The sequence below is a fragment of the Mesoplodon bidens genome, assembly GCF_964165515.1.
Source record: "Mesoplodon bidens genome assembly, chromosome: 3".
In the NCBI taxonomy this organism is placed as follows: Eukaryota; Metazoa; Chordata; class Mammalia; order Artiodactyla; family Ziphiidae; genus Mesoplodon; species Mesoplodon bidens.
Window position 1 is genome coordinate 151,952,097 of NC_138178.1, and position 18,781 is coordinate 151,970,877.

Here is an 18,781-nt window from a genome sequence, read left to right on the forward strand (position 1 = left end):
TGTTCTTTGCTATTGGGAAAAAAAAAAAAAAAAGACAAAAAAGAAAGGCTAGGGCTTCCCTGGTGGCGCAGTGGTTGAGAGTCCGCCTGCCGATGCAGGGGACACGGGTTCGTGCCCCGGTCCGGGAAGATCCCACGTGCCGCGGAGCGGCTGGGCCCGTGAGCCATGGCCGCTGGGCCTGCGCGTCCGGAGCCTGTGCTCCGCAACGGGAGAGGCCACAACAGTGAGAGGCCCGCGTACCGCAGAAAAAAAAAAAAAAAAGAAAGGCTGGTGGTGATCCTCTAAATTGATTTCATGGCTCACTAATTGTTCATGACCTGTGGTTTGAAAATCCTTATGCTAGGTTCCATGTCACTGCATGGCCTGAGGTGCGTTTGGGGACTAGGCAGGTAAAGTAAATCTGTGGAGTGGGGGGTTACTTCAAAATAGCACGTTAAATTATATCACTGAGATACATAGACAAGTTATTTGCATGTTCACAGTTCTATAAAGAAATGTACTCTCTGCCTGTTCTCCTACAGCATGCTTCCCACTTCCTTTTGCTTTCTCACTTTTGGTAGTGGCAGAGATACAGGAAATACTTCACTATCCTCTTAACTTCTGTAAGAAAAGCAGCAGTGCAGGTTCAGCGGTAAAGAGCTAGTAGGGACCCCCAGGTGCCAGGGAGGGTGGGAGCTCAGGCTTGGAGGGGGTGGGGCACAGCCCAGCTTCCCTGAGTTTTTCCTTGTGGGAATGCAGACCCAGTGTGGCCAGGGTTTGTATTTGAAGAATTCAGAAATCCGGACTTTTTTTGTACAAAATCTCCCAACCTGGACAACAAATTAATGATAAAACAGAAAAAAATTAAACCAAACCAAAATAAGCAGCGGTGTGGTGCAGCCCAAACTTATCTGCAAGCTAGGGACAGCCCAGAAGTGGCCAACTGTTTCAAAGGCAGTGTTTCCTGATGTTTCTCCAGGGCCCCGCTCAAGTTCCCACTAGGCTTTCCATCTCCCAAGCAGAAGGCTCTCCCAGAACCTGCTCTTTCTAGCAGAGAGATTGAGAGACAGACGGACAGACAGACAGACAGAACGTCCCGTGGGGCATCCGTGCCGTCCATCCTTGAGGGCTGTCTCTTGTTCTTGCTCCTTCCCTGCTACGGGAGGATCCTGGGCCCCCCTGGGGTGACAGGAAGCAGGCTGTGGGCTCAGCGGCAATTATGCTGAAGATGGACCTCAGCCCCTGTTCGGATGACGAGTGGATAAATGGCAATTAATCAGCCTTCCCCCGGTAGAGTCGTGTTGTCATGATGGTTTCCTTCAGACAGAATCACCGCTCCTTTTGCCCCGGCACGTGGCTTAGGAAGGAGAGATTCTGTCCTAACTCTGGAGGGTGGTCAGAGAGGGAGCTGCCCCTTCTGTACAACAGGAAGGCGCCGGCCTAGGCTGCCCAGCCTCTTGAATCCCGTTATTCTTCTGTGACCCCCGTTTCCATCCAAGCTCTTCTGCCGCTAGTGACATAGGACTGGCTCATTCGGACAGTGGGTCCGGAGTTCAGCCTCACCAGGACAGTTGGAGGCAGTGGTCCCTGGGAACTCAAGCCGGGAGCAGAACCTCCCCTCCACACAGACAGAAGGCAGCCGTGCTGGCGGCGGGGGCCGGGGCGGGTGCTGCGTTCAGGATTCCTTTGACTTTGACTTAGAACAGGTCATAAACCTGGGTCATCTGCCATCATCACCGTGGGGATGCCCTGGGTACCCGACGCAGTTTACCTTTGTGCCCCACCTGCTGCCCTGAAGTCCCACTCGCCCCCCTACCCCTAGTTGCTCCGTCTCTTCAGTTGGCCCTTTAAGAGTCGAAAGCTGCAGCCTAGGAGGTCCCCTCAGAGTTGTTCCATGCTGTTCTTCCAACTTTACCTACCTATTCACTTCCCCCTCCCTGACTTCAGCCAAAATTAATCCTTTCTTCCCTCCTTCCCTCCCTCCTTCCCGCCTTCCTTCCTTCCTTCCCTCCTCCCTCCCTTCCTTCCCCCTCCCTCCTTCCCTCCTTCTCTCCCTCCTTCCCTCCTTCCTTCCCTCCCTCCTTCCCTCCCTCCTTCCCTCCTTCCCTCCTTCCCACCTTCCCACCTTCCTTCCCTCCTTCCCTCCCTCCTTCCCTCCTTCCTTCCCTCCCTCCTTCCCTCCCTCCTTCCCTCCTTCCCTCCTTCCCACCTTCCCTCCTTCCCTCCCTCCTTCCCTCCTTCCTTCCCTCCCTCCTTCCCTCCTTCCTTCCCTCCCTCCTTCCCTCCCTCCTTCCCTCCTTCCTTCCCTCCTTCCCTCCTTCCCACCTTCCCACCTTCCTTCCCTCCTTCCTTCCCTCCCTCCTTCCCTCCCTCCTTCCCTCCTTCCGTCCTTCCCTCCTTCCCTCCTTCCCACCTTCCTTCCCTCCTTCCCTCCCTCCTTCCCTCCTTCCCTCCTTCCCTCCTTCCCACCTTCCCTCCTTCCTTTCCTCCCTCCTTCCCTCCCTCCTTCCCTCCTTCCCTCCTTCCCACCTTCCCACCTTCCTTCCCTCCTTCCTTCCCTCCCTCCTTCCCTCCTTCCCTCCTTCCCACCTTCCCACCTTCCCTCCCTCCTTCCCTCCCTCCTTCCCTCCTTCCTTCCCTCCCTCCTTCCCTCCCTCCTTCCCTCCTTCCCTCCTTCCCTCCTTCCCACCTTCCCACCTTCCTTCCCTCCTTCCTTCCCTCCCTCCTTCCCTCCCTCCTTCCCTCCTTCCCACCTTCCTTCCCTCCTTCCTTCCCTCCTTCCTTCCCTCCCTCCTTCCCTCCTTCCCTCCTTCCCTCCTTCCCACCTTCCCACCTTCCTTCCCTCCTTCCCTCCCTCCTTCCCTCCTTCCTTCCCTCCTTCCTTCCCTCCCTCCTTCCCTCCCTCCTTCCCTCCTTCCCACCTTCCCTCCCTCCTTCCCTCTTTCCCTCCCTCCTTCCCTCCTTCCTTCCCTCCCTCCTTCCTTCCCTCCTTCCTTCCTTCCCTCCCTCCCTCCTTCCCTTCTTTTACTCTGTCTCTCTCTTTCTTAACAGCACAGTTATAGTCTAACTTTCATGGGAAGTAGTCTATTTAGACTTAGGTTTATGATTCTACTCTTTGGAGATTATTTGCCTTTTGCGGAAAGTGCTGGTTGGCCCCCATGCAGCTCTTACTGGGAGGCCTTCTCGGCCTCCTGCCAGCCATCATGACGCTGCCACCACCCTTTGCCCTCGATCATCACGGTGATTGATTTCTGACTTAAAAGAATTCATAGAAAACAAATACTCCGTTATCATAGAAATTTTCACACATACGGGAAAGTTATCTCCGTGTAACCCACACCCAACTTTAAAAATCTTCAGCGTTTAGCCGATCTCATTTAGAAGACTTAAGATCAGTGTTTCTCAGAGTATCGGTAGTGGCCCTCTTGGATTAGAATTACTGGGAATTTGTTTAAGATGCATATTCCTGGGCTCCCCCCCAAGACCAGCTGATCCAGAAATCTCTCGTTGCTGGGTGCAGCAATCTCCACGTCTGACAAGCTTCCCAGGTGGTTCTTACACACGTTCAGGTTGGGGAACCAGGGCCTCACATAGCGTCTGTGTGCAGACAGACCTCCTGCTCGTGGAATGTCTTACTTGCCCCACCATCACTCACAGGGCCTTCCAGTCCTTCACGTGGAGGAGACAGAAAGTCAGGCCTGAACTGAGCGGCTAGTTCGTCCCCTTTTGCTCACGGGAAGGTACACATGTTAGCACAGCAGCTTCAAATAAGACCCAAGGCCTCAGTCCTAAGAAAGTACTCTGTAAATTGGTCAGTTAACTGTTGAAAGGAAGGCACCATGTCATCTATACCCTTTGTAGTTTTGAGCTTCTCACTCAACTTGCACTTAAGCTCAACAATTTAATTTGGAGTCGTGCTGAAATAAGGCCATAGGAAGGCATTACTGTAATTTTCTTACATTGGTTGTGGGCCTTGGTCTATAAAGAGGAATCCAGCACTTGGGTTATGCTAATTTGCTCCCACTTTTGAAACCCCCCTCCAGCATGCCATGTCAGTGCAGGAGACTACAGTGTTCTCATAAACCTTGTCTCTCTTTTTTTCAGGTCAGGAAGGAGGGCTTCTGAAGAAATAGAAGAGTATGTTTCCAGTATTCTTTCAACATCCTGTGGTGACCATAGTCAACAGTGCAGTCTGGGTGGTCCTCATCTGTTCAGCCTTTATTAAACACAGCATTCAAAGACAGACAGCAGGAAGCTGGCCATGGGCTGGGGCTGGAGTTAGGAACACTAGTCAAGGGTTCGGTTAATGCTGCTTCCTCAGCTGAAGGGCTGGACTCTGGCACTGATGCCCATGTCATATCTCCCACTGCGTGGTTTTTAGAAGTATATGTTCAGGTATCAAGAGTACTGACCCATGGGTTCTGCTTTATTGATGCAGATGGGCAGAAGCAACTCCAGCCTTCTAAACCTAGCCTTCTCCTAAGACTTAAATCAAAAAGAAAGAAGGAAGGTTTCTAGGTAAAGATGGAATGTGAAGGTAGGGCCATGGGTCTCATACCTGCGGGGTGGGTGGAGCATCCTATCACGGTCGGTGTGATGCTGCCTGTGGGATGGAGCACCACATGGCCTGTGTGGCCATACATGGCAGACCAGCTGCCAAATCAAGTCTGACCAAGTTGGTGGAGAGGAGTGGGTCCAGAAGCATTTTCATCTAGGAGAAAGAATGGAAACAATAACAATATAGCGTTTTCACTTTCTGCTTTCCTTTCCTTCTTTTTGGGGGCAGTCACCGCCTCAGACAGCAGAGCCTGGATGGATCAGATGATGGAGGAGGTAAGATGTCCTTGGGGAAGTCAGAAGGGCTTCCAGACACATCCCAGAGCATTTCATGAGCTACAGTTAAGGCGCCATTTGCTGCAGGCTTACTGGAAACATCCCCTGTGGCCTCATCCTAGCCTTTTGTTTTGCATCTCTGTGCCTTGCTAAGTGCTACTGTCCCTGCCTAGAATACCCCACCTTCTTCTTTATCCACTAATCCTCTTTGTCCTTCAGAACTCAGCTGGAAGCATCACCTGCTCTGAAATGCCTTCCCTTCCATCCCACCCTTTCTCTGAGTCTGATGTTCTTTCTCTGCGCCGGCAACCTCCTGGGCAAACTTCCGTTGTAACACACCACCACGGCAATAATAGCTAATACTTACCAGGTGTTTATTATATCTCAGGCACTGTCCCACCACTTTATAGATGTTAAAGCGTTTCATTTCACAAGAACCCTATGAGGCAGTACTATTATTATCCCCATTTTATAGTTGAGGAAACTAAAGTACAGAGAGGTTAAGTTGCCCATGGTCACAGAGCTAAGTGACTATCACACTTTAATTCTTTATTGGCTTGATTGTTCTTCCAACCAGGCTCTAAGCTCCTTGATAGTGGGCACCATGTCTTATTTATCTTTGCATCTCTCATACACGACACACAGTAGCCAGTTAAAGGCTGACATTGTAAATGAGGGAGAAACAGCACTTACATGTCCAGCAGCCATGTCACAGCCGAAACCTGTGTTCAGAGCTCAAGAGAAAAGGTAAAGTTTGTGTGTACTTTTTACAAGAAATCTACTAGAGTGGAGGTTATCTTTAAGACCTAAATGATCAAAGCCTCTTTTTTAACCCACATATTTACCATTTCCACACTATTCCTTTGTGCAGAATTCAGTTTCCATCTTGTATCATTTTCCTTGTGCCTGAAACGCTTCATTTAACATCTTTTTTTGTAGAGCAGGTCCTCTGGTAACAAATTGTCTCAGCCTTGTTTGTCTGAAAATGTCTTTACTTTTCACCAGATATAAAAGTCTGGGCTGGCAACTCTGTTTTTCCTTTTAGCATTTTAGATACTTAGTTCATTGTCCTCTAGCTTGCATTGTGTCTGACGAGAGGTCAGTGGTCCTCCCTATGTTTGTTCCCCTGTATGCAGTATGTCTTTTTCTCCTGCTTTTAAGACTTATTTCCCCTTATTTGTTATTTTCAGCAATTTGGTTATGATGTGCCTTGTTGTGGTTTACTTTGTGTTTATCCTACTTGAACTTCTTGAGTTTGTGCATTTATGGTTTTCATCAGATACAGATAATTGTAGTCATTGCTTCTTTTCTTTTTTTTAAATTGAAATATAGTTGATGTTCAATATTATGCTGGATCAGGTGTACTATGTACTGATTTGACATTTGCATACATTACTGAAATGATCTTCATGATAAATCTATCTGTCCGCATACAAGTTATTACAGTTTTATTGACCATATTCCTTATGCTGTCTGTATATTACTTCCCTGTGGCTTATTTATTTTATAACTGGAAGTTTGTACCTCTTAATCCTCTTCCCCTATTTCACCTCACCCACCCCTGCTCTGGCAACCACCTGTTTATTCTCTGTACCTGTGAGTCAGTTTTTGTTTTGTGTTTGTTTTGGTGTTTAGATTCCGCACATAAGTGAGATCATACGGTATTTGTCTTCCTCTGTCTGACTTATTTCACTTAGCATAATACCCTCTGGGTCCATCCATGTTTTTGCAGATGGCAAGATTTCCTTTTTTAATGGCTGAGTAATATTCCACTGTATATATATACCGTATCTTTCTTATCCATTCATCTACTGATGGACACTTAGGTGGCTTCTCAAATTCCAGCCGCCTTAGCCCCCTAAACTTTGACCTCTGTCTCCTCAGCTCAGCCAGACCTCCTTCCCCATGCTCCACCTGGGGTTCCCCACCCCTGTGCCAGTGTCCAGGAGGCATCTCTGGGCAGAAGCCAGGGTGACTGCAGGGCCCACTTCATTTGTTTCCCTTCCCTTGGGGATCACAGTTCTGTGCTACCTCTTGTCCACTGTGTGAAAACAGTTGTATCTTGTATTTTTTCCAGTTTTCTAATTGTTTATAGCAGGAAGGCAAGTCCGGTAACAGTTATTCTCTCATGACTAGAAGTGGAGTCCCAAAGCTGTCTATTAAATAACTTTTGCTTGCAACTACAAAGTGGAGGAGAGAATTAAATCTGTAGAATGTGGATGATTCTCTGTGTCTTAGCTACCTCACAGGATTAGGGCAAGGGTCATATAGGACAATCGTGAAATATTCTGGGATGGTGGTTAAAATACAGATTCCCAGGCCACCCACAAAACAGAAGCTGGAGTTGGGGCCCAGGGATCTGCATTAATTTAAGTAAGCTCCCTGGATAAATATTTCGCACATTGAAATTTGACAACCCTGCTGTAGTGCCTCCAAAGCCAGGATTGAAGACGAGGGGGAGTTGTGTGCAAGAGTACTTCCGCCTCACCTCCTTCCAAAGGGGTTTGAAGGTAGAAAGGGAGTCTCTGGCGGTCAGGAATTCAGCCTGCACTCCAGGAGTTAGTAAGAGCTCCTGGGCCCGCTGCTCCCCTCATTCTTCAGCACTTCGCTTTTCCATTGTCTCTTATTGACAAGTTCATTTCTTTTTGCCAGATATTCCTCCTTAGCTCTGCTCACTAAATTCCTCTCAGCTGCCAAACTTCTCCACCCACTAATAATTCCCAGTGGCCCTGTTCAACAAGGTATCCTGCACTTCCTTTCCCAGAGTCTGCTTTCCCAGACGTGTTCCTAGGATGTCCTCTGCCAGTGCTGCACTGGCAGCTGTGATGCTCAGTGATTGGTGGCTACTGCCACCCTTTGGGTTGGCCTGTCCTCACAAACGCTCTGTTGCTTCAGCCACTGGTTGCTTAGGGCAGCAGGGCCAGGAGGATGTTCCCTGGACTCAAGGAGGCAGGTCCCTGCCAGACATGAACAGAGCTGTTTGGTGGTTAAGGCGCAGTGTGCTTGGAAATTGTGATGCTGATGAATCTGAGGTGCTCATTCAATTCATGGTCTACAGAAAGTTTATTCAAATGGGACCCTTCTCCACACCTCTCCCCACCCCACCTTGGACCTCTTTCCAGCTCCCCTCAAAGGACTTCTGAAATCCCACCTTCTCCATTTTTTTTCAATGTGTGAACATGCTCCATTTCAAGGAGTACCTGTTAAATATTACAGCAAAACCCTCTGAATACTGCAGTTTTCACACATCACAGTTGCATTATTAGAAGGTTGCGCTGGCTGCCATTGTGACATCATCATGTTAGAATCAAATTGTTGCAGGGTTTTTTTTGTAAATTTATTTATTTATTTGTTTGTTTTTGGCTGTGTTGGGTCTTCATTGCTACGCACGGGCTTTCTCTAGTTGTGGCGAGCAGCGGCTGCTCTTCGTTGCGGTGCGCCGGCTTCTCATTGCAGTGGCTTCTCTTGTTGTGGGGCACGGGCTTTAGGTGTGCGGGCTTCAGTTGTTGCAGCACGTGTGCTCAGTAGTTGTGGCTTGCAGGCTCTAGAGCACAGGCTCCGTAGTTGTGGCGCACGGGCTTAGTTGCTCTGCAGCATGTGGGATCTTCCCAGACCAGGGATCAAACCCGTGTCCCTTGCATTGGCAGGAGGATTCTTAACCACTGCGCCACCAGGGAAGTCCCAAATTGTTGCAGTTTTAAGCAACTCTGTAGGCCACCTTGTCCAAACCTGCCATTTGACGTGTTAAGAGATTGAGGTTTACAGATTATTATACAGAATCTCAGGACTCAAAGGGAAGCTCTGATCTTCTGACTCTCAAGGGAATAAACACTCTGCTCTCATACCGTGGTGTCCACCAGCATCACTGCCATCACCAGTATTACTAAACATTTACCACGTTGTGTAGTACTTTTCTTTTCTCATTTAATTCACAAAACAAATCTATGGGAAAGTTCCTTTAAAGCAGTTTTATTGAGTTCTAATTTGCATACAGTAGGCTGCATCCATTCAACGTACACAGTGTGAATTTTTATACATGTATATACCCAGTTAAATCTCCACCACCATCAATATACAAAACATTTCCATCACCCCCAGACGTTTCTCATGCCACTTTCCAGTCCACCCTTCCTCTGCCCCTGTCTCCAGGCAACTATGATCTGTTTTTTTGGTCAAGATAGAGTGGTGTGTAGTTTCTAGAATTTTATATACATTGAGTCATATGTATGTATGCTTCTGTGTTTGGCTTTTTCCACTCACTGGAATGATTTTGAGATGCATCCAGCTGGTTGCATGTATCATTACCCTGTTCATTTTTATTGATAATATATGGACATAGCACATTTTGGTTATCTAGTCACCTGCTAAAGGACATTTCAGTTGTTCATTATCCCCATTTTAAAGATGAGCAGACTAAGGCAAAGAAAGGTAACCTTGCCAAAAGTCACACAGCTAGTAAATGGCAACATCAGGATTTGAAAGTCAGCTGTGCTCACCACTATATTACTAACGCAGCATAGCTCAGCACCAGGCCTTGAATGCATGTCTTGGCTCCAGAGTCCTTGCTCTTGGCCTCTGAGCTGCAACAAATGCTACGACCCTCCGCTGTGATGGCATCTCCTTGCACAGGTTGGTTGTGTCAGTGTCAGTTCCCAGGTGTGTAAGATAGAGTGCTGGCATTACTGACGGGATGCTTAATACAATTTCCTTAAGGAAGGGGAGAAGAAAGATACTGTTTTCAGAGAATACCCCTACTATTCTTTTCCCCTTCACAAACTTGGAATGTGAAATTTGTGAATTGGCCTTTATTTTGGCTCCAGAGGTTTGACACATAAAACCCTTTCTTGTCAGAGCGCACTTGATGTTACCTTCTAGGAAGTATGCCTCTTCCCTGGCATAAATCTGTTTTCCATGCAGTTATGCCTGAGTCCTGTAGTGGAAAATCAGTTCATATGTTCCACTTCACACTCGACTTAGTCCATTTCACTGTATGTGAATGTTTAGAATCCATTATGCAATAGGAATCATATGTTACATATAACTAGTTTCTAGAATTACCTTTGCTCAGGGAATGACTTGGTTGGCTAGTTAAAGCTGCTCCTTTGAACTTAGAATAACCAGTGGGTGTCGAGACTCCACGAAATGATTGCCCTGAACCATCCATGGATGCTCATTCAGCAATGACATTAAACAGATCTCTGGGCACCTGTGAGGGAACCTACTGGTTCCCTTAATAAAATCATATCCAGGTCCCTTGAGGTCAGCAGTGAGGAGTATTCTCATCTGGGGAGGGACTGCTCATCTTCTGGTGGTGGGGGTGGGCGACTGACGAGTCATCTCAGAGGAGAAGGTGAATCTCCAGGAACAGAGATGAGGAGCCATGGTCCACGGCCTCCTCCCAGCGCCTTGGAGGTGAGCTTCCACTGAGGAGAGCCAGGGGGTCTTCATGCAGCGCCTCCTGTGGCTAGTGCTGCTCCCATGCCGATGGTGATGAGTGAGACAGCCCCTGCCCTCCAGGATTCTCTGACCTAGTGAGAAATGCCCGCTCTTCTTTCCTCCTTTTTTTTTTTTTTTTTTTTTTTTTGCGGTACATGGGCCTCTCACTGTTGTGGCCTCTCCCGTTGCGGAGCACAGGCTCCGGACGTGCAGGCTCAGCGTCCATGGCTCACGGGCCCAGCCGCCCCGCGGCATGTGGGATCTTCCGGGACCAGGACACGAACCCGTGTCCCCTGCATCGGCAGGCAGACCCTCAACCACTGCGCCACCAGGGAAGCCCATCTTTTCTCCTCTTCTTTTATAGAAGACTTTGAGAAGCCATGTCTCTCGAGATATATTTCTCAGCATTCAGCCTCCCTGGATCACTCTTGATACATGGTGCTCCTTCTTCCCTGGGGAGGAAGCCGAGGGAGAGAAGAGAAGCACTTCCTCCCATCCATTGACCCCTCAGGCTTCCGAGGGAAGAGAACAGAAGAACAGAAGAAGGAAGGAGCTGTTGAGATTGGGTGTGTTTTTTTGAATGAGAAGCGAAGAGTAAGTGCCGTGTAGGGGTGGTTTGGGGATCTGTTGGTTAACCAGAATGTATTGGCAGCGGGACTGTTTGCAAGACCAAGGCAGGCTGAGCTCAAATGTTTTTAGGGGCCAGGCAGGTAATATAAATACTTGAAACAGCAGAAGTGTTCAACTATAAAGAATGGTGGGGCCTGGGGTGAGCTTGGAGGGGAGATGGCATGACCTGAAAGTTTTCAAATTCAGATTTCAAAACATGACAGAATCTTAAAATATCACTTTATGAACAGAACAAGATGCATCTGCAAGTCGGATTAGGCCTTTGGGAAGGGATTTGCAAATCCTTCCTAAGACCTTGGAGGGCTCTCCTCTAGAGGAACACAGGACTTTGTTGGGGAGACAAAACATGAAAGATGGAAAGTGTTACAAGGGTTAAATAGCTTAGACAGCAGTGTACTGAGTGACAAAGGTAGCAAGTAGTTGTTGCTGTATTGGTGATTTATGTTATTCAGGGCTGTGAGGTCGAAAGAGGAAGCAGTCCCTGTAGGCTGAGGGCCCTTCAGGAAGAAGGAAGAACTTGCCTGGGTCCTGAAGGCTGGATAGGATTAGGTTAGGCAGAGAAACACGTGCACAGCCTTCCAAGATAAGTCGCCTGGCATGAGGAGCGACTCCACGTTGAGGATGAATAGGGGTTCATTCACCATAACCAGGAGGGAAGCTGCTTCTGCAGAGCTAAGCCCTGATTCGGGTCCATTCTCAACTACAGATAGTCAGCATCCCCACATAAACTGCCTTTCATGAAGTTTGAAGATTGCCAGTCATCTAATTTGCTGATTCTAGGTAGACTCACTCACAGCTAGAGCTGACACCATGCTTCGGGGAAGTTGGGATTCGTGGTTCTGGAGAATAGCTAAGAATAATGGACAGCCAGAGCCCCCGAATGACCTCAGGGTCCCAAAATTGTAGGATGGCAAAACGTATCTTACCTTTAGTGGCTTAATTATCCATTCCTATTCTTGGAATCAAGTTTCTGGTTTGCCCTAGGCCTTTAGACTTCTGTCATGGAAGGTTGTATGTTAGAGAAAGAACGTTGGATCTGGAATAGGAGTGAACCCAGTCTCTACAAGCGACATTGGGCAAGTCATTCATTCACTCATTCCTTTAACCACCATTTGTTGAATACCTGCTATGTGTGATGCTTGGAGCTGGGCACTGGGGACATGATGGTGTACAAACCATTCTTAGTCCTTGCCCTCATACAGCTTACAGTCCAGTCAGGCATATGGGGACTAATCAAATAGTCACACACTAAAGAAGTAAGAACAAATTGCAATTGAGTCCACTGAGGGAAGAGTCTGGAGTGCCACGAGGGAGAATAACGTGGAGACCTGTTTGGGGTTGGGGACTGAGGGAGGGCCACGCTGAAGAAGTGACTTTCAAACTTCGACTTGAAGGAAGAGTAGAAGTTGCCAGCAGGGACTTCCCTGGCGGTCCAGTGGTTAAGACTCCGTGCTCCCAAGGCAGGGGGCAGCAGGTTTGATCCCTGGTCGGGGAACTGAGATCCCACATGCCACGCAGCGTGGCCAAAAATAAATAAATAATTGCTTGCCAGCAAAAGGAGTGTGGAAGCTGGGGGTTGGGAGGACCCTGGTAGAGGAGACAGGAGGCCCAAAGTCCTGTCACCTCTCTGACGCCAGAAGTGTTTCCAGGCCTGTTTGGTCTCTTCTGGCTCTAAAATCCAGCTCTCAGAAAGTGAACTCTGGATGGAAAGTGAAACTTCAGAAGGAGCACGGAGAGGCACAAAAATGGGAGAAAAGAAATTCTTTGTCTTTAAAAAAGGTAAACAGTATTCAGATTGAGATCATCTCTAAAAACACAATTAGATGTGGACTCAACTTTCAAAAAGTTTATCTCTGAGGTAAAGTCAAGTTAAGAAAACTTGTGAGCCCCCAGATAATGGCTTTAAAAAAGTGGAAAGTCCCTGAAAACAGGAGCTTAAAAAAAAGGATAAGCTCTTTCTTGCCTATAACCATCGCATCTTGGTGTAACCCAGGGCTGTGGGTGGAATTATAACTCCCTCTTCCTGGCATCTCCCAGTGCCTCTGGGGCATGCCGCCTCCCCACTGGAGAGGTCTGTGCTCTTTGCATCCTGGGGTCCAGGTGTGACAGAATCGAATACCTTAAAACCTTAGGAGTGATAAATCCTATGGCCAACCCAAAAGTGTGAAATTCCTAAAGGACAGGCTGAGTTGAGCCACTTCTAGCCAGGGGCAATTGGGGACTTAATTCTGCAAGTGTAGCAATCTGGATGATCTGAGAGGTCCAAATTTAAGGGTAATTGCTCAATTTTCTATCCATGTCAACAGGGAAAATAGGTAAAAGTGGCTGAACACAGCCAAGCAATGAGGCTGGATGAGATGTGAGATGCTAGACTGTCAGTGGAATTAGAAAAATGCTATATGGAGTGGAATATCGCTCTGTCACCCCTCTCCCCGTTCATCTCTGTCTCCAGGCTTTCTAACTCTCTTTTGGGCTCTTTTTCATTGCCTGCTTAATCCTTCCACCCTATCCTTCATCCGTTCTCCTGCAAGCAGCAGTCACTATTGGCCCAAGCAGTTTTAATGTGGAGAAAGAGAAAGTGGAAAGAATTCTTTAAGTGCAGATAAATTGGAACCCTGATACCTCAATTCTTTTCTCTTGCTTAGCATGAATGTCCTGTTATGTTGGCATTCCCTTCCTTAAGCTTACTGCAGCACATCGGACTTATTAGGTAGTACCCAAACCTAGTTCCTTTGCCTCCCTCTCTGTGCCTTGTTAAGCTTCATTTTGCTTATAGGATACTGGGTATGAAATTTGAAAAAGAAGTCCTTCTTTTTTTTTTTTTTTTTTTGCGGTACACGGGCCTCTCACTGTTGTGGTCTCTCCCGTTGCGGAGCACAGGCTCCGGACGCGCAGGCTCAGCGGCCATGGCTCACGGGCCCAGCCTCTCCGCGGCATGTGGGATCTTCCCGGACCGGGGCACGAACCCGTGTCCCCTGCATCGGCAGGCGGACTCTCAACCACTGCGCCACCAGGGAAGCCCTAAGGATGTATAATTTAATCTTTAATAATGTTTATGTTTAACAACCTGCATGCGAAATTCCTAAAGATTTTAACCAGCATGAGCTGTTCCAGGACATCACTGCTAGTAAGTGATGGAGCTGGAGTTGGGACATGGCCTTTGTGACTCCTGATCACCTGTTCTCACCACCTTCCTCTTTGCTCTCAAAGTGTTAGGTTCGTTTCTCAAGCCTGCTTATCCAGGAAGCTTGCCTCCATTCGTATTCCCACTGCCCTGTTGCAGATTTGTTATCCTTTCCTGATTCTCAGATGAACCCACTGGCCCCTGTCCTCAGCTCCATTGATCCTCTCCCCGTGAAGTCTTGGCAGCAACATCCAGGCTGAGCAGAGAAAAGCCAGAGAGACCAGGTCTTTAGGGCTCTGTGACACGATGCAGAATCTTCAGGTTGGACCACTCCTCTACTTCATGTTATACTTTCTTTTCTATCAAACCCATTGGGATTGCTTTTAGATAATGAATTCTCTGCTGGGTCCTCTGGAGAGGAGAGCCTATTTTAGGGGGAGAGGATGGAGTGTCACTGGGCTTGTGCAGGTGGCAGGGTGAGTAGCGGGGAGTATGGGAAGTTTGGAAGAACAGAGACCCCACAGGGCACTCCCTGGGCCGTGGCGGGCTATGGCTGGAACTCTCCCACCAGCGCAATGCTTTGAGACACAGCTGAGGGAACAAACTGACATCGCAGAGACTTGGGACACTCAAAAGACTGTATGGAACGTCAAAGAGCCCCAGCCAGGGGTGTTGGATCATGGTGCCAATACTGAGCTGAGGCCATCATGGGCCACAGATGGACTCTGTGCAGGTTCATTTTAGTATAGAAGATGAACTTTCTGTACAGTGATTCTCTAAACAAAAGACTTGGTGCGCTTTACCTGTAGGCCATGTCTGTGGCTGGGACATTTGGAAAGACTTCCATAGGCAAATATGACAGTCAGGTGTTTTGGGGGTTTTTTTATCACTAGGTATATGGGAATGGACAGCCTAGAAATAAGGATGTCATAGAGATAGATAGAAGGCACCTCATTTTGGTGACGAGGAAACTTGGGACAAGAGTTGACAAGTAACTGCACATGGTCAGCAAATAAGGGGCAGATCTGGGACCCAGGTTTCCTACTCCTCATCAGGTACACCCTCTGGTACAGCTCTGTGAACCAGGAATCTGGGTTCAGTTCTTCCTTGATAGACAGTTAAGGCCACATTCCTGGCAGCAAAAGAAAAATGAACTCTAGTAGATGTAGACTCTTGGGGCCCCAAGGGCAACTTCTTTACTCCCCAGTGTGGGTTTGGCCCCAGAGTGAGTGAGATGCCAGAGGAGTTACAGGGGACTTGCCAGAAGTTTCTTTAATGAAGCAAGAAAAGTTGTTTTGACTTGCTTTTGTTTTTTGCAGGAGATAATTCAGGGTCCCATGCCCCTACCGTGGGACAAGCATACACCATCATGGAGTAGGTATCTAAGAGCTGGTGGGATGGAATGACTTAGCTCAGCAAACATAGTAGAGACTGGTCTGGCTGTGCTCTTCTTGCCTCTTGAAGAGGCAGAGTGTCAGGGGAGCTTCTGAAAATGGAGTTAAGCTTGGAGCACATTTTGGTGGTTCCGCTTTGTCACCTCAGTTGTTCCGTACCTTGCCCTGGTCCAGCTGCAAAGCACAGCCCAGAGCGTTGACCAGACCTCCTGCTCTGCTGGCAGAGCTGGAACAGAGTGCTGTAGGCCCCTAGTGGGCCCCTACAATCTCTGGGTCACACCAGCCTTCCAAGCTTTCCATCGCAAACATCTCTGCCCGAAATGTGGTTGACAGCGACCTCTCTGGGACTCCATTTTCTTTGTTCACGTGAGCAGCTTACTGGGATGTCCCCGTCTGAAGAGGAAGAGTGGGGAGCATGACACAGACATCCTGCACCACGCATGCACGCGTGTCGTAAAGGAAGCAGGTTGTATTAACCTTCCTCCAGGAACACAGAGAAAGCTCTGTCAGCATTCCATCGTGCTGTAGTCGGTTTGGAGGAATGTGATTAATAATAAATCATGCAACGTTAAGCACTGACAAAAGTAAAAGAGAGTTAAATCTCCCTGAAATAGTTATAGAGATCGGGTATTTATTCTGTTTGGAGGAATGTGATTAATAATAAATCATCCAACATTAAGCACTGACAAAAGTAAAAGAGTTAAATCTCCCTGAAATAGTTATAGAGATCTGTGTATTTATTCTGTAACTCCTTGGATTCTGTCCCTGTTTAATATGGAAGACAGGATCAGGATAGGACAAAGCTAATCCTGTTTAGTTTCATCAGTTGGTCCTAGATGAGACGGTGAGCCGTGGTCCGCTCTGGGGAGAGGCATGGGTACTTCTCCGCACAGCTGTGAAAGGAGTGGTGGATGAGGGCAGAGAGGAGATGAGGCCATATTGATGAGAACCATTACCCAGGGACATCTTAGACTCAGATTTTTATGTGACTAGAAAGAGAGGCTCAGTGCTTTAGGATATCTGTTTCAAGTGATGGGGGCTGTATAGAGAAGAGGCATAGCGTTCCCTGCCACAAAAAAAAAAAAAGACAGGTGGATTTGTAGAGTTGCTCCAAATAGTCTTTGTAACCCAAACCACAGCAAGTTGTGGCCTGGGGACTGTGCTCTCCAAGCAAATGGCCGTGATGCCGCACTCATCTTGAAGTCTGACGGTCAGATAGTGCTTAGGTGAGACAGGAAGGGACAGGCGTGATTGTTCATCTGAGGTTGGACTCAGTGCATCACTTAGACCTCAGTTGAAGTCTTTCCTTCCAACACATGGGGATTCGTTTCTAAAGAAGAACCCGAGATAACAAAGCCTAGGTATAGCAGAAATCCAGGGGAGCGGTGATAGGGGACCCTCTTACCCTAGCGAGAGACGAACTTGATATGGCCAACTGGTAGGTCTTCCTTTCCAGCTTCAGGTCCTCCCAGCTTTCTAAAAATGCCCAGATGTTTGGTGTGTGCATGTGTGTACTCGCCTATATATATACACACATGCAGGGGGGACACATACTGGGAATGTGATTCCTGAGTGCATAAGTGTGGTTGACGGACTGGGTTTACCTAAAAGACCCTTTAAGAGGAAGCTCTTGAAAGATGATTACAGAATTGAGACACCATCATTTAAAAGTGCCCGAGGCAAATGCCTTTGAAAATTGCAGCAGCGGAGGGACAGAGAAAGAACCCAGCAGCCCTTGATTGTTGCGCTGTTCCCTCAGGACCCATCCCCCCCTCCCCCTCTGTTTCTCATCTGATAAGAGAGAGAGCAGCAGTAAGACTCCTCATCTATCTTATGAAAATCCGATTGGGAATGGCTGTGATCAAAACCAGCTGGCTGTCACCGGCAGTGGCCTTGCGAGGAGGGAACCGCTCAGAAGCATTCTGTGTGTGGCGGAGTCACGGCTAGCACTGATCAAAGGAGCATTTTTGTAATAAATATATATAAGGAAAAAATACAAAACCTAAGGATTTAGAATAAAAGCAGGGTAGTTTGTCTTGTTTTTTTCAGCGTAACACGGAGAGGATGAAATAGAATCAGATATGCCCGGTTTCTAACACAGAAACCGGGCATATCTGGCGGCTCTGAGAAGGTGCTCTCTGTCACATTAATACCATATCACTGATCTTGGGCCTTATTGAAGAGAGTGGAGAGTTCCTCACTTTCCATTCCTTCCAGCCACTTCATTCCTCGTCACCTTTGAAGTCGCTCACCCCACCTCGTCCTTAACACATCTCTACGGATCAAAGCTGGAGCTGCCACGAAGCTCCCAGAGAGCGTCCCTCTTCATTGTTCTTCGTTTCCTTCAACTGTTGGTAGCCACTGTGCGATGTTCCCTAGAGGCCACTCCAGTGCGTGACACCAGGGTCCTCCCAGTGTCAGGCTCCTGGGCTGAACAGGGTCCTTCCCTATGGAGAACCCTTGTTGGGCTGTGCTTGTCTCCCATGAGCACTGCCTTTGAATTGCTCCGAAGGGTCAGTCCTGGCTGACGACCCTTTGCACGGTCAATACTGACTCTTCCACAGACCCTGGTGGACTGCGTGAGGTGATGGGGCAAATCGCATTCTAGGGTATTGCATTCGTGCTCCTTCCGGAGGGTGCCACCACCCCTCTGTGGGTAATATGCTGAGGCTGGGCCTGCACACCCACAGTAGACCGCGAGCTGAGTCACCACTCAGCACAGCCTCCTGTCTGCCCACCACCCAGCCAGCACCACACCCCCTGAGACCCGGCTTGTCTCAGAAATGGACTCAGTCCAAGCCCTCCCGTCCAGCCCGTTGTCAGCCAGGAGAGTGGCCACGGCGTGGGCGGCTGGGAGGAGCAACCGGCTCTTTCGATGTTCTTCCTGAGGTCGGGGATCTCTTCCCCCAGCAGCAGGAGGAGGGGGTGGGTTTGGCAGGAGCATGGAGACATCTCAACGTACGGGACATAGATAAACCGCCCCCCACCCAAGCCAGCGCCTCAGGACGGACATCTTCCTGCCCCTGTCATTCACTTCCTCAGGGACCTGCTTGGGCACCTTTTGCTCGTGATCAGTCCTGTTTTCTCAGTCCCTGCAGTGGACCTTCTGGCCAGCAGCATCACAGTTTTCAGACTCTTCTCCCATGGCTGCCTCTCTCCTCCCCTCCCAGTGACCCGGCCGGATCAGGTGAAATCACCGGGGATCGGTCCTCATAAAGCAGACCCGCCAGGGACCTGCAGACGCATTTTTGCCCCAGAAACCCAGTCCGTCCGGGGAGTGCAGGGGCCCAGGAGCTCCTCTGAGACTGTCCCTTTCCCTTGTTCCTTCGGGTGTTGGAAGCCTGTTGCCTACCCCTTTCCCCTTTTCTTCGCCCTTTAAAAAAAT

General features: G+C 48.6%; 1 protein-coding gene across 1 annotated transcript in view; it reads left to right on the forward strand.

The window, feature by feature from the left end:
- IFT43 (intraflagellar transport 43) overlaps positions 1–18,781 on the forward strand; it is an 87,477-nt gene that overhangs the window by 61,086 nt on the left and 7,610 nt on the right. Inside the window, exons 4-5 of the mRNA XM_081228877.1 lie at positions 4,084–4,116; positions 4,766–4,812. Of these exons, the coding sequence (XP_081085003.1) occupies positions 4,084–4,116; positions 4,766–4,812 (80 nt within the window). The remainder of the gene's footprint in view (positions 1–4,083; positions 4,117–4,765; positions 4,813–18,781) is intronic.